A 22543-nucleotide genomic window follows, 5' to 3' on the forward strand; every position below is an offset into this window, starting at 1 on the left:
GATGAAACAAATATAGCAAGCAGTTAACAACGGTTACATCCATGTGATGGGTGTATGGCTGTTCATTAGCTGTTTTCTCTCTTTTCTCTATGTCTGAAGTTTTTCAAAATAAAAATTTTGTAAGACAATCCAATGAGGGAACATTGGAAAGCACTTGGCACAGGGCCTCGTGCATAGTAAGTGCTTAAATCAATATCAGCGGACTTTTCCTTCCTCTCCAAATATTGGCATGGAAGTGAACCAGGCTTAGCCTACAGCAGCAAAGAACAGAACGGGGTCAATGGCGAAGCTGCTAGGAAGCAGGTTTCATCTCAGTATGAGAAAGGCTTTTGTAAAAAGTGAATTTGTTCAGCCGTGCAAACCACAGTTTCACGTCAACAGAGCTCCCCATCGCTAGGAATATTCAAGCAGAGCCTGCTCGTTTCAGGGATGTGACCGAAGTGGTTTTTGAATGGAGGGACAATTTGATGGCAGGAGGATTTCAGGGAACCTCTAAAATTCCTTCCACCTTGGAAGTCTTTCCCTTCAATGCAGCTGATTGAAATGTACCCCGACCTTTCCTCCCCTCTCAGAAGCGGGTCCCTGTCTGCAGCCCGTGCAGAGGCCCAGAGAGCTCTACTCACCATTTCCCTCTATCCTGTTTGTTCTGCACACATATAAAAGATAAGGACACAGAACGGAGAGGAAAGGCAGAAAGGGCTCAAGAAGGAAGCTTCAGAATCCCCCATTTGGAGGTGTTGGGGGGCAAACGGGTCAGATCCGTGCCAAGCTGGAAGAGCCACCACCTGGAGTCTCTCCAGGCTTCTTTGGGTTCTCGTTGTCCCCTGGCAACATTTGGGCCATGAGGCTTCCAGCATGAAAGCAGGAAGAGAGCAAACACCTGAAACCCTGGCTCAGGGGCCTGGGAAGAGACCTCAGGAGATCATCAGGGCAAGTTCCCTGCCTTTGGGAAGATGAAACATTACTACACACCCCATTTTACAGAGGAGGAAACTGAGTCTCGCCAGGTTAAGGGATGCGTACCACCTGTGGGACCCCCGGCCCACAGTGGACAGGAGGAGCCCGCCCCAGCCCCCCTGCCTTCCCACCTCTGAGCCCGCAGAGCCTGCTGATTTGCATAGCTTTGGCAAGCACTGGGATGTGAGTTTGCCTGGGGAGCAATTCTCTGGGGGAGGGAGGGAGAAGCACAGGAATGGAGAACTGTCCCAGCAGGATTTTTCACTTCTGCCCGGCAAACAAGGCAGAGTGCTCGGCAACGAGGCTGAACCTCTCCCAGTTCTGGACGGCTCCTCCGCTCTCCAGCTCCGCACCCAGTATAACCCAGTAAGACTCCCAGCGCCACTTTAGAACCACTTGGCAGCTGGCTGGCACTTCCTGGGAGAGCAATTATTAAAGCCACCAGGACCTTGGAGACGCTCCTGGGCAGCCAGCCACCAGAGCCAGCCAGGAGACTTCCCATTGAAACCAGTCAAAGCAGTTTTTTTTTTTTTTTTCCAGGACCCCACAGACAACATGCCTACCTTTTTTGTTACTTGAGATTCCTCCAAGGCACTGGAAGGTGTTGCCTAATGGTCAGCGTTCTGTACAGAGAACACTCGGGAACCTGAGCTCGAGGGTTACTTCAAAGGCTGTTTTACGCCGGACTTTGGGCAAGTGGCTTAATCTCCGTAGCCTTCAATTTCCCTTAAATATTAAAACAAAAAAGTTTCTGTCCGCATTCCTGCCACCTCCTTCGTAGGGGCAAAGAAATGCCCAGGAGGAACCTGAGGAGGACCCCAGAAGACCCCTGAGGAATGGGATACAGGACCTAGAAAGGGCTCTAGCTTAGGGGTCGGGGAGATGTGGCTCCCAGCTGCCCACTAGCTGAGTGTCCTCAGTCACCTTGCCTCTAAGGGTGTGGACAGCAAGCACAGGCATGCCGTGTGGGTGCAAGCCATGCCCAGGGCCGTACCACTGGTGGATCGTTGCACCCTCTTCTTTTTCCTAAAGTCCCTGCTCAGCGACCACTACTGATGGTCAGGATCAGCTGTCCTGAAGAAGCCCATTTGCTAACCCCAGGACAGGGTGACCTCTCAGCTTCCCTTGACCTCCGGCCATCTGTGCAGTTGGGAATTGTCAGAACTTAAAGCTTCTTCCTCCCTGCCCCGAGGTAGAATAGCAGAGCAGGTAACCTCAGGGATTCCTCAGGACGTGGCCTATGTGAGTGAGCCACCTGATGCCTTTTCGCCACATGCACGGCTGGGAGAAGGAACCCCGAAGCCTAGCTCTCCCGCCCCTTCGCTCAGATCAGGAGCCTGGGGCCGAGCCACAGTGGGAACAGGGGCCCCACTGCACCCCTTTTCTGGGGGAGAAGTCCAGCATCCTCCCGGCTCCCTCTGCGATCGGTCAGGTCCAGGTCATTCTGTACAAATGAAAGCCTCCTCACGTGCACAGTCTGCTCTCTCTCTCTCTCTCTCTCTCTCTCTCTCTATTTTTTTTTTTTTTTTTTTTTTTTTTTTGGTTAGGAAATGCAATCGCATTACTTCTCAGCCTGAGCCATAGATGGGACTCCCTGGGGCTTCCCTACTTTGCCCCCTCGTCTCCTGCTGGCAGGACACGGGATGCCACACACATCTCCAAGGAGGCCCAAAGTGGGCAGCACCATCAGAGGCGACGCTGAAGGAGCATCTGGGCGGATGCGCCAAGTTCCAGAAAGACAGGCCAGGGACTCAGGTCCCTGCGGCAAGGAATGTGGCCAGAAGAGCCAGGTCCCCACCAAAGTCTCCACTCCTTAGTCCCCTGAGCCTGGAAAACAATACAAAAATCCAACTCCAGGGGAAGAGCTCTGTTAAATAAGCCTGGTTCTGGCTGCACTAAGGACATCTCAGAAGCACTTCAGCTGCTATTTTGCTACCAGAAATTTCTCCGGCTCTGGGGGACTACGGACTCCTAGTGCTATGCCCGCCATTGACAGGTAAGGAAACTGAGTCCCAGACAGGACAAGTGATGAGCTAAAGGTCACACAGGCCACGAACGACACAGCAGGAACAAATCGCCAGAGTTCCAGGGCCCAGACTCCAGTCTGCACGACAGCCGGAGGGTTCTTTAAAGGTCAAGTCCAGACCGGCACCACTGTGCCCCTGGCCCAGCCTTAGCAGGGAAGAGGTTGAAAGAGGTTTAAGGTCAGCCAGAGACGGAGCGGCTCCATCCTAGCCCTCTTCCCCGGGGCCAGAGTGAAGGCGGGTGAGAAGCAGTGGGGGATAAGGACAGAAGGAGCTGCCCAAGTGGGCCACTCGGTGGGGCTCCGGCTCTCCCGTGGGCACAGATGTCCTTGTACAGCTCCGAGGGGCACGTGTGCAGGAAGAAAGCTGAGGCGGGAGATGCTATCTCACACTTGTAGAACAACTCACACTTCCAAAAGCTGCCAAGGACACACTCTGGTTTCATTCCTTCCTCACGAGTTGTTCTACAGACAAGGAAACCGAGGCTGGGCCCCACTGCCAGCCCTGGGGGTCACGGAAGGCGGGAGGGGGAAGCAACTTGGACCTCAAAGCTGGCTCCAGGGCCAGTGGCCTTGCCGACACGCAGAGGCTACGGTGAGAGGCATTGGGTTTGTGCCTTGGCTGTGCTGTGCACCTTCTATATCCAGTTTGCGTTTGACCTTCACCTGCCTGTGGGGTCTATCGGGCCGGCCGGAGCTACAGGGCTCCTGTTTTATCAGTGAGTAGAGGCTCGGACAGCGTGGGGCTTGTTATAGGTCACACAGCTGGCTGCTGAGCCCGGACCCCATGACCTTTCCCTCTCCTTTCCTTCTTGCAGGATAAGGTCTTCCTCTCTTCTCTGGGGCTGGAGGAGCCGCCTCTGAGGGAAGGGCGCTGGGGAGAGGGAGGAGGCTTAGTCCAGTGAAACGACAAAACAAAACCAAAAAAGGACAGAGGATACAGCCCCCGGGGTGGGGAAGGCGTTCCAAAAGAAATGTCTGGTCTCAAACCCCCACTGTGACCTTGGGAAAGTCATTCCCCTTTTCTGACCCCAGTCTCCTTCCCCATAAAACAGGAGAATAGGACTGGATCAGAGAATTTTCAAACAATTTGGCATCAACACACTGTTTTCAAATAATAAGGAATAATTACTAGCTGACATTTATTGAGCATTTACTACGCACCAAGCTCGGTAATAAACGTTTTACACACATGCACCATTCAACCCTCAAAACCGCCCAGTGAGTAGGTGCTTTTATTACCCCATTGTACAGATGGGGGAACTGGGGGCTCAGAGAGGTTAATCAACTTGCCCAAGGTTCCTGATTAGTAAATCACCGAGCAGAAACTCAAACCCAAGTCCATCTACCAGGCAAAGGCTGTCCATGCTGCCTCACGCCATTCGCAAACGAAGCCTCATACGCAGTTGCCGCAGAAGCTGGCAAGAAATAAAAGACTTTTGGATTTTCCAGAACTATCAGCGTCACCTAATCGCATTGAATCTGGCCTGTCTCTTGGCACTGGATCCTGGGGGGGGGGGGGGGGAGGGGGGGGGCGGGGAGGGCCCATCTCTCTACCAGCTACCTTCCCTTCTTTCTGTCATTTCTGTATCTCCTGAGAAATAAAGACAGACTTGAGAGTCAGGATCAGTACGAGGAGCCCACATGGGTTAAGCTGGGCAGGTGCTCAGTGGGGAGGCCAACCTAGCTTTGAGAGCTGCTCCTGGGGCCCTTCCCTGAAGTGTTCTCCCCGCTCCCAAATGGCAACGGCCACAACAGTGTGTTGGCCAAAGCGGATGGATTCATGGGCAGGTCTACTCATAGTCCTCATGGAGGTTCCCTGGACTGGCTGTCGAGTCCCTGCTCCGCTCTGTGGACACTTCACGTTTCTGACATTGATCCTAGCGAACAGCATTACTCTACGGCAGGCAGTGATGTACGTGTTGCAGTTTAATGCTGACCCATTTAATCCTCACAGCACCCTCATAAGGTAGGTACAGTTACTACCCCATTTTACAGACTAGGCAACTGAGCAGAGAACCATCAAGGAACTGGCCCAAGGTCATAAAACTAGTAAGGAGAGAAGCTAGGATTCACATATAGACTCTGGCTCCAAAGCCTACACTCTTAATGACTGTACCTTGGTGCAATTCACCTCATTCAAAGCATCTTACAAATAATAACTGGTGTGTGCAAAGGATCAGAGTGCTCTCAGATCACAGCATCTTAGAGCCAGAGGTGATTTTTAGAGACCCTCAAGTTCACACCTGTCATCCAATGCACGACCTCCAGGCCCAAACATGGGAAGTGCTTGTCTAAGAGAGCAGGTTGGTGATGGAGGTCAGAATCCATCCGTCCTCACATCTCCTCGGCCAAACAAGAGAGGGCAAATTGTTTTTTCCAATTTCACAGCTAGAAAAACCGAGGTGGCCAGTCTGTGGTCACCAGAGGGAGGTGGGCCTGAGCCCAGAACTAGAACACACGCCAGGGGTGCTCTGAGCTCAGGCATCCTCAGCACATGGAGGGGTAAGCGGTAAGCGGAGTCCAAGGGCAGGAGGGGGACCTCGCTGGTTCTTCCAGGAGGCAGAGGCCAGTAGCACCCAGCCCAGCCTGACCACCGTCAGCTCTCCAGAGGCCTGCAGAGGCGGGGCGGGAGGGAGTCAGCCGACTGCCGCCTTCCTTTGATAACTTTGAGCCTGGGGCAGACATTTGCCAGCCAGCTTCACCCCCTTTGTCCGAGCTTCCCTCCTCAAGAAAACCTTAATCATCCTCATTTGAATTTCAAATGACCTCTCCCCTCTCCCCCTCCCCGCCCCAACAGGCTTTGAGGCAGGGATATGGAAATTCACCCTGCAGTATGGAAATCATCGCCCTATGCAAATCGGGCGCCAAGACCCCATCGTCATAGCAACCACTGGGTTTCCTCTCCTTTCGGCACCTCTCTGGGCTCTCAGGTTTAGATTTTTTGTTCCTCTTCCCAGCCCGACCAGGTTAGGGGGCGGGGGAGGGAACAAGCCCCCTGCTAGGGTCCTCGCTGGGGCCCAGGGCAAGCAGGTGGGGCACCCCTGACTAAGGTGCCCGGCGGGGCCCAGACCTGCCAGGCTGCCTGCGTTTCTCTCAAATCTGGACCCAGCTCACCCAAGCGAGGGTCAACCGCTGTGTTTTTTCCTGGGCTGGGCTAATCCAAGGATGGGCTAGGTGTTGGTGGGGAAGTTCTGGAGTCTGGAGGACAGAGAAGGGCCCCCAAAGGGGGCGGCGGGAGAGGGGAGACCTAGCCAAGGTACCAGTGGTAGGAGATGAAAAGCCCAGCGTGGAACCTATATGTAAAACGTCATGCAAATGAACACCTATTATTTTTTGAGTCAACAGCATTGGTGCTTTTTGGGAGATGCCCGCAGCTCAGTTTCCCATGCTCCTGGCGTAGCACAAAGGCCTGCCCTCCCTGAGCCTCCCAGTGCCCTACTGTTACCCCAGAAGAGCTCCCCAGTGAGCACCAGCCCACGGAAGAGGCAGGAGGGGACTGAGAAGTCAGTGGCTGAAGTCTCTAGAAATGAAATGCCGCAGCCCGAGGGCTCAGCTCCTTCTCTGAGCCTGCCCTGCCCAGCCAAACCCTCGGGCTCCAGTGAGGGGGACCTAGCCCTAGCTGGGGTGACCTCATCCAGCTTCCTTTTTAAGGATGCTCAGCTCCGATCCCCTCCCTCTCCTCCCAAAGCTGCTTCTCCCTCTCAGCGACTCTTCCTAAGGATGGGTGATCGCAGACAACGCCCTTCCCAGGGGAGGTGGTTCCAACACGGGGTGGTGGGGAGCACTCACTAGCAAGTGCTGGCCTGAGACTCTGCCATCCTGTCTCCCCAGTACCTCCGGCAGGTTCACACCCCGCCCCCCCAACCAGGAACCCCAGCCTGCCTTTGAAAGCGCAGCCTCTGCCAACAGGGAAGATTGCCAGTGGGTGCACCCCCCTGGGACAGAGGGCTTCGAGGTGGAGATTTTGTGAGCACGGATGTGTAAGCGGGTCTGTCTGTGAGCCAGCGGGATGGAGGGGCGTTTCAGTTGCCTGGACCTGGGCTGCTCTTCAAGCCCCTAAAACCCATCCCAATTGGGGAGCTCATTTCTCCTTAAATTCTTTTTTCCCCATTCCGTCAGCGCTTCTCCACACCAGGTGTTCTTTGCCCTAATTGTTTCTTGAGGAAGAGGGTGGACGCAAGAGACCAAAAGCATTTACTCACACTTGGGAGGGTGAGGGTGGGCTGTAAGTTTTGGGCACTTTAATGAAGGGTGAGGCCCAGCAAGTAGAGGTGGCCCGAGTCTCCCACTGTGCATGCGGAGGGTGGGGTGTCATCCACCCCTGCCAGCAAAGGACAGCCGGGGACCAGCCTCTCCTGCTAGATCTCCTCCTCATCGCACCCAGGACACCCACAGCGGGAGGGGCGGAGTGTGGAGAAGATCATAAGATATACCCAAGGTCGGACGTACCCACCGCTCATGGCATGTCAAGGGGCAGGGACGTTCTGAGACACAGTGCAAACTCCTCTAAGTCAGAGCACCCCAAAATGTGCTCCAACAGCCCGGGCCGCTCCGTGAACTGTTTGTGAAGGTCCGAGGCCAGATACATACAAACATAGGGAGCGAGTTTAGAAATGTTCACAGCAACCCAAGCTTGGGATGAGTGGGTTCCTGCCGTTGATGGCAGGTATAGACTAGTTGGGGCCCCGTCGGACGTGTGTGGTGGGTGTGATCTGTGGTCCCGCACGGTAGGACCGTGTGCCAGTCGGTGACAGACTAGAAGCAAAAACACCTGGCCCTGTACCCCCAGATCCTTTGAGAGGCCATGCTGTAAGGAATGACCACTAATAAAACCACGGGGGTGGTAAGAGATGTCACGTGGGGGCTCCGCTCTGCGCTCTCTTTCTTTGTCCCCTCTAAGGCTGAAGAGAAAGGAAGTCCACGAGCTTCCGGGGGGGGGGGTGGCAAAGACGTAGGCAAGTGTGGTGGGGAGCCACTTCCTTCAAGAGACCCACCCCCCCCCCCCAGAATGACAAGGGCTGGTGCCAGGTAGGGCCGGCCCGGTCACCCGTGGCTCATCTGGGCAGCACGAGCCTGCCTTGTTTGCCCTGGGGACTCGGGTTTGGGAATCGAGGATGGACAACAGTGAGTGAAAAGGATAGCTGCTGTAGTTGTTTTGTTCGCTGAGGTTCTCTGACGGCTACAGGCAGACAGGCAACTCCGGATACAGACTGCTCTCCTGAGATTTCTGGCAGTCGGAGCCACAGTATGAAGTGTGGGTGGTAAGTTAGTACTCAACTCCCTGTCCCAGAAGCTAGAAACACTCTGGTTTAGAAGGCTGTAACAAGAGGCAACAGGCTTACGCCGCAGTGTAGAAGGGCTCACGCAAGAGAGGAGAAAGGACTTCTAGGCGCTGAGGATTGTATCCCACAAGAACAAGCGGCCGAGCGAAATTATGGGGTTAGCTTTTCTTGGCTTCCTTTTTTTTTTTAAGATTTTTTTTTAAGTTTCTTTTTTTTTGTTTTTGATTTTTTTGAATATTTATTTTTGAGAGAGAGAGAGAGAGAGAGAGAGAGAGAGAATGAGTGGGGGAGGGGCAGAGAGAGAGGGAGACACAGAATCCGAAGCAGGCTCCAGGCTCTGAGCTGTCCACACAGAGCCCGACGCGGGGCTCGAACTCACGAGCCGTGAGATCATGACCTGAGCCGAAGTCGGACGCTCAACTGACTGAGCCACCCAGGTGCCCCCCCCTTTTTTTTTTTTTTAAGATTTTTTTTAAAGTTTATTTTTGAGAGAGAGAGAGAGAGACAGAGTGTGAGCAGGGCAGGGGCAAAGGGAGACCTGGAACCCCAAACAGGCCCAAGGCTGTGAGCTGTCAGCACAGAGCCCAACGTGGGGCTTGAACTCACAAACCACGAGATCATGAGCTGAGCCGAAGTCAGACGCTTGCCTGACTGAGCCAACCAGGCGCCCGGGGGTTAGCTTTTCTTTTTTTTTTCTTTTTTTCTTTTTCAAAAAAATTTTTTTAATGTTTTTATTTATTTTTGCGACAGAGAGAGACAGAACATGAGCAGGGGAGGGCCAGAGAGAGAGGGAGACACAGAATCGGAAGCAGGCTCCAGGCTCTGAGCTGTCAGCACAGAGCCCAATGCGGGGCTCGAACCCACAGACGGTGAGATCATGACCTGAACTGAAGTCGGACACTCAACCGACGAGCCACCCAGGAGCCCCGGGGTTAGCTTTTCTTAAGGATGGAGGGCAGATGAGGAAAGAAAACCTAACAGTAGATTCCTTCATTCTCCAAGGATGGTTTTGAAATGTCTCCAAGGGAACAGAGAGGCATGGACAAGAATCCCTACATCCCCAGAATCCTTACATCCTCAAGAATTCGTATCAGTCCCCCCTGGCCACTTGGAAGGACTGTGGGGTTTCAATTTTCTCTTCAAGAGAGGTGAGGACAGAGCAGGTGCAGACTGGGCCACAGGACCAGCGCCACCCGGGGCAAATCCTAGAGCCCACGAATCCATTCTCTTCCTCTTCCTCTTCCAGCTCCCCCCTCCCTTTACAGCGAGGAAACTCAAGTCTAGGGCACAAGTTGACTTGTCCCACATTCCTCAGTGACAGAGCTTTGTCTTGTCTCCTGAACGTTTCTGATAATTATCAACCGAAATGATGGATTGTATTGGTGCACTGGCACACACTTTGCAAAGCACGCTCATACCCACTCCCATTTAATCACCAAAAGGACGGGTGTGTGTGTGCACGTGTACCTCGTTTACAACGGGCTGTCAATGGGAGACGATTCTTCACCTTCCCCTCAAGTTACTTCGTAGATGCCTGCTGTCCTCTCGGTCATTGAAAGGATATTTGTGTTCCATAAATATTTGGATCGAAAGCCACAGACATCTCTAAAAGGCTTCTGCCTGTTTCTGCCTGGAACCTTGCTTCTTGGTTGTCTTGAGACAGTTTCTTTACCCTCAGCTTCTTTTCTTGGGGACTCAGTAGGCTGGAGGCGGCGAGGAATGAATTGGTTCAGAGGGACTTTGTAGTCTTGGGTCAGTTACTTATTCTTCCTGTGGGGTCTCACGAGAGTCACTAGCCTGTATGCACCCCCCCCCCCATGTGATCATGCCCATTCCTTCCTAAAACCATGTTGGAGGTTCTCAGGGTGACGCGCAAAGGGTCCCCAAACAGCTAAGATGCCTTGGCGGTCCTTCTGGAAGGTGGGGCAGGGATTAGTCCTGCCACTTCACAGACAGGACAACTGAGGGTGGAGAAGGGCAGCAGGAATGGACAAGTGACTCAGCTCAGCCCCTCCCTCGTCTCTAGCTCCCTGGCTTCCCCTGGCCCCCCTCACAGGATTCTTCCTTCCCATATCTCCGAGCAGGACAAGGGGGCCAAGGAATTTGCTCCCCTCTTGTTTGGGTTTGCAAGCCCGCCTCACCGCCCGCTCAAAGGGTTGGGTCGGGGGAGACTGGTGCATTGGTGAGGCCGGCTCAGGAGGAGAGAAGGGAAGGAGAAATTCTCTCTGTGGCCAGATTCTCACCCCTGCCTCCAGTTCACCAGAGTTCCTGCTCTTTCCTGGCAAGCGTGTTTTGGCCCCAGACAGGGCTTCTGCCTCTTGGACTAGACCAACCCATCTTCCAGAGGCTTGGCTTCCCTCCAGCCCCTCCGACCAGTGCCACCCTCCACAATCTTGGCGTCTCTCCTGATGTTACCACTTTCTTGTGTCCTCTATCCCTGGTTCCTGTGTTGGTGCCCAGTCTTCCCACCACCATCTTGGGGTAGAAAGTCACCAGGAAGACCCAGGTTTGATTCTGCCATTTGCTAGGTGTGGGATCTTGGGAAAAGCAGTGAACATTCTTTCCCATCACCAGCCTCAGTTTCCTCTTCAAAGTGGGATGATGATATCTACCTGCATCAAATTGTTGTAAAGGCCAAATACATTAGGTGCTCGAGTGAGCTCTTTTATTTAAAAAAATTTTTAAGGTTTATTTATTTTTAAGAGAGAGAGAGAGAGTCAGAGCATGAGTGGGGGAGGGGCAGAGGGCCATGGGTAGAGAGGGAGGGCTCCACACAAAGGAAGCCTTCCCATGAATACAGGACGTGGAAAGTGATGGCAGAGAATTTGGAAAAGCAGAACGTGTGCACTGTTTTCAAGATTCAGCTCTTAGACATCATCCAGCCCAAATCCCTCTTTTATGGGAGGAAAATAAAGGTCCCGGTGGGGAAATGTTTGCCCAATAATCTTCAGGGAGTTAATGGCAGAGCCAAGATAAGAATCTAATGGAGTCAGACAGGCCTGAGTTTGATTCCTGGCTAGAAGCTGTATGATCCTGGGCAAATTAGTTTTCCATTCCTTCTTTATTTTTTTTTGTTAAATTAATCTCTTTATTTTGAAAGAGAGAGAGCACACACGCATGCGCAAGCAGGGGAGGGGCAGCGAGAGAGGGAGAAAGAGAATCCCAAGCAGTTCGGAGCCTGGCATGGGCCTCGAACTCGTGAACCCTGAGATCATGACCTGAGCCAAAGTCAAGAATCAGATGCTTAACTGACTGGACCACCCGGGTGCCCCTAGTTTCTCATTCTTCAGCCACAGTTCCCTCATTGATAAAAACAGGGATGGTAAGAGTGAAATGAGATGGTGAGTGTGAATACACATACAGGTGCCCAGGTGTGGGGAAGAGGCTCTGTGAATGTGGCTGGACTTTCTCTCCTTTTTTCCGTGCCCACCGTATTTGTCCTTGCCTGTGTTTGAGGCTACATGGTGACCAGTGTGGTCTAAAGTCCTAAGGTTAGCCGTTTGGATGCTTAGGCGTTGTCAGTTACAGACCTGGGGGCTTGTGAAATGTGGGTAAGCCTGTGTATTTTTATCGACCACTCAATACCCAATTGAGAACAGAAAAAAAAGTGTTGTCAGTCTCAGGAATGAAGGGAAAACAACAGTCAGGGAAATAAAAGAAAGGATAGAAAAGCTAATGATTCAGAAATCTAGAAACTTGGCTTCAGTCCTCTGTTGGTGGCGGGGGGAGGTGGTGTAGGAAGAGGACCGAACGGGATAGGAAGCTTCTCTGGTCCCTAGCGCTGCCATAGAGATACTCTGAGGTCTTCGGCAGTTAGTTGATCCTCTGTCCGCGCTTCGGCTCCTCGTAAGCAGGAGGAAAGGGCAGAATGAGCTGCCTGCCAGGTCCCTGCCAGCCAGGAGGTCTGTGTCTGGACCTGAGAATGCTCTCCTTTGCAGTCCTAGCCTGTGTGGATGGGGAAATGCCTTCCCTTTCCCAGTTCCCAACCCTCGTGCCCCTTGGGGATTTCACACAACACAGAAGGTGCTCTCAGGGAGCTGGGGGTTTCTAGGTCACCTTTGTTTGTAGTTCCTTTAAAACTCAGAGACAAACCACCCCCTAATTCATGCACTGCTGGGAAGGGGAATCTGCCTTTTAAAAATCCAAAGGAAGCCATTTAACCAAGTTGGTAACCATTGTGACTCATAATAAGCTTTTCTCTGTAAAAAATGAGTCAGAATGACTTTCCAGGAAGTTTGGTTACTTTAATTAGCTAGCTCTTTTTTCTTGCCCTTAAAAACCTACAGTAATTTGATGATCACCTAAGTACGGGTGCTACCAGCCACGGCGCTGAGTCCCTAGAAGTAAAGAATCTAGGGGGTGAAGTTCCAGACAGCACAAACTTCTTGGTCTCCATGGAGTAGAAGAAGACCCACACAGAATCCTTTGCTGAATGTGAAATGACAAAAACCAGCCTCCAGGGCTGACCCACTTGGCCTGACGAGAAGGGCACCCCAGCTACCGGGAGCCCCAAAGTGCTTAGCCCTGATGTGCATTCTGTAAACTACAGAATCACAGAATCTTGATGATGCCATCAGAGGTAATGATCACAGTGGCCATGTGTCAAGCACCGTGCTAAACATCATTGCAGTGAGCTCTCAACCCACGCTCTAAGTTGGGCATTAATTGCCCCCCCCCGTACAGAAATGACGAGGCTAAATTAACTTATCAGATCATACAAGTGGTGAGCAGCTAAGCTGTGATTTTTACCCTAGGTCTGTGTGATTCTAAATCCATACCCTTCAAAGGTCTTCTATTCCTGCCTCCTAAGGAGGCAAAGTGGATGGTAGGTCACGTACGAAACCGGAGGACAATCAGATTCCCAAAGTCCCAGCTAATGTTCGGATTCTTTCTCCTTCAACTTAGTCTGCACCTAGCTCCCGCGGTCCCAGAGAGGAGGCTAGAAAGCGCTCGGTTTATCTCTAACGCCTTAACCTTCCTAACCCCCACCAGGGATCTGAACTCCATTTCTCCCCTGGCTCACCTCCTAGGGTCCCACGTAGCTCCTTCCCACTCCCAACACTGTTAACCCTGAACTTGGTTGCGTCACTGGTAACAGAACACCCGTGCCAGCCTGCTAAGTGTGGTCTTCCCGCACTGGCACTCTCTTAGTTGTGGCCCCACACACCGGGGCAGTACAGCTGGCCCAGGTGAGCAGAGGTGGCTCCCGCCAGCCTGCTAACCAGGAAAGGGCCGCCCAACTTCTCCTGAATAGTGGCTTCTGGAGTCTGATTCTTGTCCAGGGAAAAGGCTGCGCCTACCACTCTCCAGCTGAACTGATTTTAAAGCCTTGCTCCAGTTCTTCAGGTTGGAGGGAATTTTCTTCTCAACTGGGGAGAAAATGTGCCCCCTTCCACAGACCCTCAGTAAAACATACTCAGCGGTTAAATCAATTGAAAATTGAGTGGAACTGGCCCGTATTCTCCTAGCCCAGCTGTCCGTGCTCACAAAGCAAAATATAAAAGCTACAGCTCCAATGCGTATTGCTACCCATGCGATAGGCATTGTTTCGATATTAAATAGGGTGGCAGAAAAGCTTATGGTAAACATATCCTCCAGATGCCCCCGACAAGACCCCCAATTATCTTGTCCTCGACCCAAGCTTCTAGAATGGAACTAGACTGCACCTGAAGACTTGGGAAAAGAGTTTAGCTCTGGGGGACATTGATTCTCTTCCACTTCTAATTTCTATGTCTCTAATGATCCAGATGAAAGACTAATTGAGGTCTTGTTGGAAGGCTATTAAAGTTATTTGGTGGTGTTACAATTTATACTCATGTTTCTCTAAGTTCTTTTTAATTATATGGAGCTTTCAAAGCAAAGCTTGGACGGTGGAGTTAAAAGCAGAGTGCTACGAAACTTTCTTCTCAATTCTTTCCTGTCTTCTTTCTCTTCTTCACAAAGCAAAGTCATCTCCAGGCACCAAGCCTTTCTTTCTGGGTCTATTTACCACCCACATGCACATAATTTGGCCTCTTGGCTTGTTCCTTGCCTAGGCCTATTGAGAAATCTGGGGTTAAAAGGCCTTAATCCCCATCTACTGAAGGCAGGTCATGCTTTCTATCAGTCAGCAGCAGCTAGAAACACAGCCTGGTGCTTCTAAGGGTGTTGGAATGGCATATCAAAAAGTCAGTCTCGGGGCGCCTGGGTGGCTCAGTCGGTTAAGCGCCCGACTTTGGCTCAGGTCATGATCTCGCAGTTTGTGAGTTTGAGCCCCGCGTCGGGCTCTGAGCTGTCAGCACAGAGCCTGGAGCCTGCTTCCGATTCGGTGTCTCCCTCTCTCTCTCTGCCCCTTGCCCTCCTCACGTCTGTCTCTGTCTCTCAAAAAGTGAATAAATGTTAAAAAAAAATAACAATAATAAAATAAAATAAAATAAAATAAAATAAAATAAAATAAAATAAAATAAAATAAAATAAAATATGTCAGTGTCTTCCCTAACTTTTCTGTTTCCATTTTGTTTTTGAGGATCTGGCCCTTTCCTGGACTAGTCCCAGAGATTGTGTTCCACCCTAGACCAACATCTAGTGTTGAAAGACTCCAGGGGCATATCCCAGGTCTCTAAGGAATTCCTTCATTTCCTAAGACTCTCAGCTTTGGGGTCTGATTGGCCGAAAGACTGAGTGAGAAAAAATACCGCATTGTTCGATGATTTTCAACAACTCTCTCCTGCCCGGGCTTTCTTGTTGCAGTCCCCAGAAGAGAAGACCCTTACCTGTCTCCACCTGGCTGAGGGCACTTCGAGCATCCGTGGAATCCGCTACATCCCCACTCATCTTGATATCTGCAGGGAAAACACAACTGATTTTAATAACAGGTCACAATTTTTCTGGCTATGACATATGTGGCTTTAGCTAAACAGCAAAGATGAATGTGTAATTACAACAACCATCAGACTTTCAAATTCCTGATTCCCCGAACATACAACCATTAGAATATTCATGAGCTCAGGGCACAAATCCCCTCCTCCCAGGCTTGCCTCCTTTCCCTGGCCTTTCTTCCCCCTCCCCACAGCTACTGTGGGACCTCTCACCTTTTGCATCCTTCATGGCCACTTCCTTCAATCACCAGTCTCAGTTGGTAAAAATTTAACAAGGGGAGGGGTACAGCGAGGTGGGGGGTGGGGGAGAAGGCTTCCCATTTTCAATCCTCGTTTCCTTTGGGATTGGGGGGATTTATTTTATTTTATTTTTGTAAGTAGCGTCAGAAATATCTGTCTCTCCCTCACCCCTGCCCTGTCATAACCCTACCCTGGGGGTTAAGAGTACCCTTGAGCCAAGGCTTGCCTTTCTCACCTTTCTTGCCCAACTCCTGCCCCTGTTCTCTATCTGGCTCTCGGAGGTCTGCCCACCGTCTGGGGATGAAATCCTAGCCCCTGTGTGGCCCCTCTGGAGATCCTCTCTTCTGGGGATCCTTACCTTCTTTCCTACTCCTTCAACGTGCTCAGTGAGAAAGGGATGGTGGGTGGGTCAGTGCCCCACAGAGAGAGAATACCTACACCAGGCCTGATCTCAGCCCCCTAGTGCTGCTGGTCCGGCCTCTCTGCCCTGCTTCATTTCAATAAATTAAACATTTACCCTTAACAGACAGCTGCCACCACCTAAGAGGCCCCTAAGTCTCCTCCAGGATCAGCAGAGAGAAGCAAAGAGGCAACTTTGAACTAACTCACTCTTCTCAGCTCCTCTCCTTATTAAACCACCCAAATACTGAAGCCGTTAAAGACAGAAGAATATTTTATTCAAATCGTGTTGACCCCCCCCCCCCCCACACACACACACCACCCCCACCCTCTTCTCTGGGGCAGCACTTTAACTCTTTCAAACCAGATAAAGTCTTGGTGAGGCAATTTGCATACCCGGCTCCCCCGCCAATCCCGGTGAAGCAGGCAGTCTTAATTTGCATCAGGTAATCAGGCAGTTGGCAGTGTGGACCCCGGAGGTCTGGAGATGATCAGGATGAGGAAAAAGGGCGGACCTCTGCCCCAGGAAAAGCGGGGGAAAAAAACTACTTTTTTTTTTTTTTTTTTTTTTAGGGCAATGATGTGTGTGGCTCTGGCAGAGATTTCCACTGTGGCCCCTGGGGGTGTAGTGACTATAGTGCAGGAGGGGTGACTGCCATGCCAAGCAAGACAGAGACGGAGTGGGGTGGGGGTGGGGGGCATGTGGTGGGGGGCAGATTCAGACAGAGGCTCTCCAACCCTTAGAACAACCCAGAAGCAGAGGCTGGAATAAGCAACTTTAGGAGCCACCGTGACTTGAGGAATATTTTGAGACCCGCCAAAGCGATGACTCCCAGGTAAATGCCCGGAGCCCCACGCGGCCCTCTCTAGACAGCCATTTCTTGAGCCTAACGTAAGTCCTTCCGGCTGCAGTTTGAAACTTTCTGTACGGTCTGTCGTGCGTGAATATGCAGAATAACTAGCGTGGGTCACCTGGATGCATCTGCAAAGGGCTTCAGCTGCGGCTCACCTTCTGCTCCAATAAAGAAGTGGGCTTTGCTTCGTTCCACCCCTGGAGCTGGGCATTACCAAACACAGATCTGCTCAGCTCACACTCCCCCATGGGGTTCTTCAGGGGTGCTGAGGAAGAGGTCTGAGACTGCCCGGAAGGTAGGGGAGGGGGCAAGTCCTCCCTTTCAGGAGTTTTTTTTTTTAACCTGCTTCCGTAGCACACGGAATTCAGGGCACTGGTTTTGGTGGCAGACAGACCTGGATTAAAATCCCAGTGCTATAGTTAACTAGCTGGGGGACCCGGGCTACCTATTTGAACCTCAGTTTTCTCAAGTAAAAAAAAAGGGGGGGGGGAATAATGCTCCTTCCTAGAATTCTTTCAAGGAGCAAACCAAATGCTGAATGAAAACTGCCTGGCTCAGTTCCTGGTGCAAAGTAAGCATGGGATAAATGAATGAACTAAACAGATACCTCAGCTTTATGTTAGCCCCCTTCTCCCATAACAAGAAATAGCTTTGGTTTTCTGTCTCGGCGCTATTGTAATTTGTCCTTTACCTGGAAAGCCTTAGGCGTCCTCCAAATGCTGACTTCACAGGGAAGGAGCTCACGGGGACAGTAAGAGTTTAAGAGGCAGTAAGGCTGGGATTGATGACCAGATTCTCAAATCAACCTGTTTCCAATTCCTGACATTTAAGCAGGGTAACTGTTGAGCTAAACCATAATTTCATGCCCGTAACCCAGACTCCCTTCTGACACCCTTTCCCTGCATCGCCTTTAAATATAGCCAAGAGTCATCTCACATATCCTTTAAATTAGCTTAAAAGGTAGTTCTAATCATGTCTAAAAATGACTTTTGAAGGAAGCAAAGGGCCGTACTCTGCCAGGACATCTTCTCGTTTGATGTACCCACAAGGGAGCGACATGGTGACGCTTTGGGATTGGACAGGGATTGGAGCCTGAATGGAGGGGCAGACTGAGATGATCTACAGAAGCCCTTCAGAAGTCCCACAGGATGCTAAGATACTGAGAACCAGTTCTTGTGGGTAGGAGGCTGATGGGTGGGACGAACTCTTGGGTCTCAGCCTAAAAATGGGCCAACACCGAAACTCCCCAAGCCACCATAGCCGAATGCCTGTCTGACAGCACTAGCCGGGGGTTGAGTGAGAGAGGTGTGGGGTGGGGCTAGCCTTCTCGGCTGTTCTTATCTCTGCAGGCAGGCGACTGAGTAGGCTCCTGGCCATCACTCCCTTCCCTGGGGGGAGGCTCGGCTGCTCTGTACGTGGATCCGTGTGGATCCCAGTTACCAGACACAAGACCCTCATCTGCCTCACCGGCACCACCACACCCTGAAGCTGGGGCAAGACGTCGGCCTTGCCCTCCCTGTGCCTTGGCATGACCTATGGCCCCTCTTCACACATTTGTGAATCGGGGTGTGCACGTGAGCCTGAAGGAGCCAAGTCCAAGGGACGGTATTTCTCCCAGGCTACAGGCCGAGTGTCCATAGTGTCCTGAACCCCCAGTTCCAGGCTATGCCGGGAAAGCAGAGAGCCCACCCTTCTGTCTTCTACTGTCCATATCCATCTCTGTGAAGGAGGTCCCTCCTGACTTCTTCCTCACACACTCGCTGAAGGGGGCACATCTACCAGAGGGAAAGCAGGGGGCCCACCCGTCCTACTTCTGAACTACTCATGGCTCGAACTCTTTTCCTGGAGTAGACTTCTCTCACTTCCTCTTCAAGAGAAAGCCACTTCCCCTCACAGTGAGATCTTCCAAATCCAAACGGTATTCCCGAGCTGTAACTGGTATCAGCCTGTGAGACTTACCCCAAACCTGACAGGAAACAGCTCACAGTGAGGAGACAGAGAAAGAGACGCCCCGGGGCCAACCCAGTGTCCCCCCTCCATTCCCACTGTTTTCCTCTGTTTCTTCTGTCCCTCCCCAGCTGTCTGCCTGACTCTGATCTACCCCTCTGCCTGTGTTTGACCCAGGAGTGGGAGGACCCCCCTTGGCTGGGGTGTCCCCAGCTCTGGTGACCTCATGCCTACTCAAGCGTTCATGTTCCTGGAGAGAGATGGCTCTAGAAAGTACAAAGAGCTGAGACCCAGGCCGACCCGAATCATGGCTTACACCTGGGTCACAGGAGTGGCAAGCTGGGCCGGGTCGGGGGCCACATTGCCCGTGGACCTGAATGCGGGACCCTACTTTTTATGGTCTTGTTCTCCCTCCTTTCCCCACCCAAATCGCTCCAGTAAATCAATTGAGGAGGAGTCTCTGAGGGCCCAGGACTGGAAATTCTCAGGGGAAGCGCTGTATGTGAAGAAGCAGCAGGACACAGAATTACTGGGAGGGAATAAAATAAAACTCGGGAGAGACCAAATTTCCACCCAGAGGATCCTGAACCGAGAGACCCTAGAGAGGGACCCTCCCTCACAGACCCTGTGGCAGAGCCCACACTGAAAGACCCCACAAGGCTGACCTCAGACTGAAAAGCCCAAGAAGACCCAGCAAGGAGAACCCTCGAATGGAGACCCAGTCGGAGAGATCCACAGGAAGTCCCAAACTGAGAGATCCCTTTGGGGTGCCACTAAAGGGGAACCAGATACCGCTGAGTGGCCAAGACTGAGAAAGCTCACAGGGCAGTGCAGACAGACTAAAGAAGTGGGCTGGGGAGGGGTAAGTGTGGACAGGTGAATCAGGTAACCCACCCATGGTAGATGGGGACCCCACCTTGGGTTTAGCTCAATCTCCCCTTTTGTGTTTGGAACCCCTGCCTCCAGGAGGTGAGTGAGGGAAGGGTCAGCCTGGAGCTTCCTCCAAGGCCAAGGTGTGGGGGTGCTTGGCCCTCTCCCGGTCAGCCACACAGCTCTCCTCTCTCCACCAGATCCCTGCTGGGTCCTAGCTGTCCCACTTCCTCGCCCTTCCCCCAGAGCAGGAACCTCCGGGAGACAATGAGGTGGAAAACCCCTAGGAAGTCTCTGATCTTGGCCCTACAGAACTTCCGGCTGAGGGCCCACCTTTCTGAGGTCTTGCTCCCATTCCAGCCTGAGGCTTCTTGGTAGGAAGTAAAGCGGGGAGGACAGAGGATCTGCCCCCCAGGGGTCCCCAGCTCCACGTTCCGTGCCACGGGGTCTGGAAACTGACTTCCTCCAGATATTGGATGACACCCAGTTGGATGCTTCCTTTGGCCTCACCTGGCCCTTCCTGACATGTCCTAGCACCTGGGGATCCACTCGGAGTCACATCTCTCCGGCAGCCTACCTTTTTCATTCAGCCCCGCCAAGACCAAGTCTGGGGAACTGCGGACCCTGGGTCTCCTCACGTACCTGCTGCTGCCTGTTTTTAGGACTGGTAGGCCCCAGGAAGGGCCAAAGCCTCCCGACTGCTCTGCTCCTTGGGGTAGGTCAGGAAATGTACCTGTCCTCACTCTTCCTCTCTACTCCTCTAGAAAGGAGGAGCGGTACAAAATTCCCATCAGCAGGCCGGAAAGCCTAAGTCAAGGTCACGTGGTGCTGCCCTCTCTGAGAGGCAAATCGGCGACTTGAAATGACCAAATCAGGTTTGGCCTTCTTCACCTTGAGTCTGGTCTTCCACTCAAACCCTCCGACCTCCAGAGAGCCCACCCCAACGCCAAGCCCAGCGGCTCAGGATGAAGCAGCTCCTGCCCTAGCCTGTCTGTGGAAGGCCGGAGCAGCAGGGTGAACGGAGAGGCCCTGCCTCACGCCATGCCCCCATGCCATACACGTAGGGGAAACTGACTCCTGGAGAAGCATCTGCACCTCCTAGGTTCCCTGCCCGGAGCAAAGGGGGGCTTGGAAGCACCCATCCAACAGGTCCGTGTGGCTGGCTGCTCTTCCTCCGGGGTGCCGCAGAGCTCCTAACCAGCCCCTGCACCCAGATTCCCCAGCACCACCATGCACTGGGCCTATAGTACTGCCAAGAGCCACAGAGCGAGTGGGTGGGCACGCCTTCACACATGGGGTCTGCTCCACCTCCTGCCCCCACACCCCTGAGGACAGCAGACTCACCTCTGATACACGGGGACACAGGCTTCCACAAGCCCTAATCGATACATGTGTGGCATGGCACCCGCCCCAGGTGTGCCTCTGTAAGTGCCAGGCCCCCCTCACCTCTCCTAGCGACCCCCCTCTCCCCCCCAGACCTTCCAAATGCCCACTTTGCCTCCACTTCCCATAAACGCCCGAGACACAAAACACGTAACGTGTGGATACAAGTACTTTCCTCACTTACGCACTCCCAGGCCCACACCCCTGGCTGACTGAGTGAGCCATCCTTCTGCAATCAGTGAGCAGGGCAACTTCAGCCAGACTGTAACAGCTCAGCACACACAAGTCCCACACATCTGCCAGTCTCCAGACTGGAGGCCTCAGAAGCCCTCCCGGCCCTTACCTCCCCCCCTCCCCATTCCCCACCTCTCTTCTTTTCCAGGGGCTCCCCCACCCCACCCCACCTCCCCACCCCATCCAAATACCCGCACCGGCCCCTGGCTGACCCGCTATCCACACTGCCCTCTCCTGGTCGCTGGGGAGTAAGACCCCCGAGAACGGTGCCCCTCTCCTTCGCCCCCGCTGCCCTTCGCGGACACCTGTCAGCGTTCACTCCCTCCGCCCCTCACCTGGGTGCATGGGTTCCAGATTCACCATCCTGCCCCAGGCGGGGCCAAAGCCAGCGCCCCCCCAGGCCCCTCGCGTCTGCCCCGGCCGGGCCCACTGGGAAGCCAGGGTCTCCTTCCTCCCGCCCCCGGCCGCCGCCGCGGTGGAAGCCGCTGCCGGGGCCGTCGCCGCCGCTGTCGCGCGCTCCGCTGCTCCCGCCCGGGCAGCGCTCGACACGGCCGGGATCGCCACACGCCCCAGGTGAGCACGCGGCGCGGCGCGGGGCGGGGGCCGCCGGCCACGCCCCCCCCTGGCAGGGCCCCCGCGCCTGGCCCCGGGCCCATGCAAACCGGTGATTTGCATCCGAGGAGCCGGGGGGGCCCGGGGGAGGCGGCCGGGGGCTGCTGGCGGGGCGGGTCCCGACCCTGCGGAACACCTGTCTGCCCTAACCCGGCCTGGCAGCCTCTCCCTACCGCGCCCGCAGCGACCCAGACTCCTGGTCCCGCTGGCCCTTTTTAGGAACCCCTGAGGGATTGTCCGGCCGGGGCCGGAGCTGGAGCTTCCGTCTGGACGCACTCCCCAAGGGTAAGCGCTGCAAGGAGTCGAGAGCCTTTAGAAAAACCGTGGGGGACGTTCTGGAAAGAAGCTGGCTTTGGACTCCTCTCAAGCGCTCACCAGCTGTGTGACAAGAGACCGGGCTCTTTCCCTTCCTGCACTCTTTCACTCATCTGTAAACCCCCGGCGGGTGCCTATCAGAGCTCGCAGCTATCTAGTTGGAGTTTCACAGGTGGCCGAGCGCACCTAGCCCCCCAGTACATCCTCACAACATCCTGGGAGCTAGATGGGGCCCAGCCTCTTAGTCCGTTTTCCGGCGCAGACACCGCCCCTTGCCTTGCCCTCCAGGCCCGCGGTGGTCGTGAGGTTCTCGAAGAAGATGATGAGAAAATTATTTACCAGCGTCAGGGGTATGGGGACAGCCACCTGCCTCATCTACAGAGCTGGGAAGTGACTTGTCAAAGGCATACACATCCCTAGTGATGGAGCCTGGCTCAGTCAGGTCTCTGGACTCCCGTTCCAATGCTCTTTGTAAGCACCCATCATGGACTTACCATCTGAGGTCCCCCCATATTTATCCTCCGTTCTTTAGGCCCCAGGAGGTGGCACCAAGGCCAAGGAACCATG

General features: G+C 53.4%; 1 protein-coding gene across 2 annotated transcripts in view; it reads right to left on the reverse strand.

Moving 5' to 3' along the window:
* The window catches only part of POU2F3 (POU class 2 homeobox 3), a 79350-nt gene extending 57825 nt beyond the window's left edge, over positions 1-21525 (reverse strand). Inside the window, exons 1-2 of one of the 2 annotated variants that reach the window (XM_086678857.1) lie at positions 21385-21525; positions 15018-15086 (exon numbers count right to left, since the gene is read on the reverse strand). In XM_086678857.1, the coding sequence (XP_086534983.1) occupies positions 15018-15086; positions 21385-21412 (97 nt within the window). In that variant the 5' untranslated portion in view covers positions 21413-21525. Of the gene's footprint in view, positions 1-1520; positions 1684-15017; positions 15087-21384 lie in introns of those variants that run through there. The other variant, XM_086678858.1, reaches the window with a different exon arrangement.
* Positions 21526-22543: the final 1018 nt, after the last annotated feature.

The sequence above is a fragment of the Puma concolor genome, chromosome D1, assembly GCF_028749965.1.
Source record: "Puma concolor isolate L17-30 chromosome D1, mPumCon1.1.hap2, whole genome shotgun sequence".
In the NCBI taxonomy this organism is placed as follows: Eukaryota; Metazoa; Chordata; class Mammalia; order Carnivora; family Felidae; genus Puma; species Puma concolor.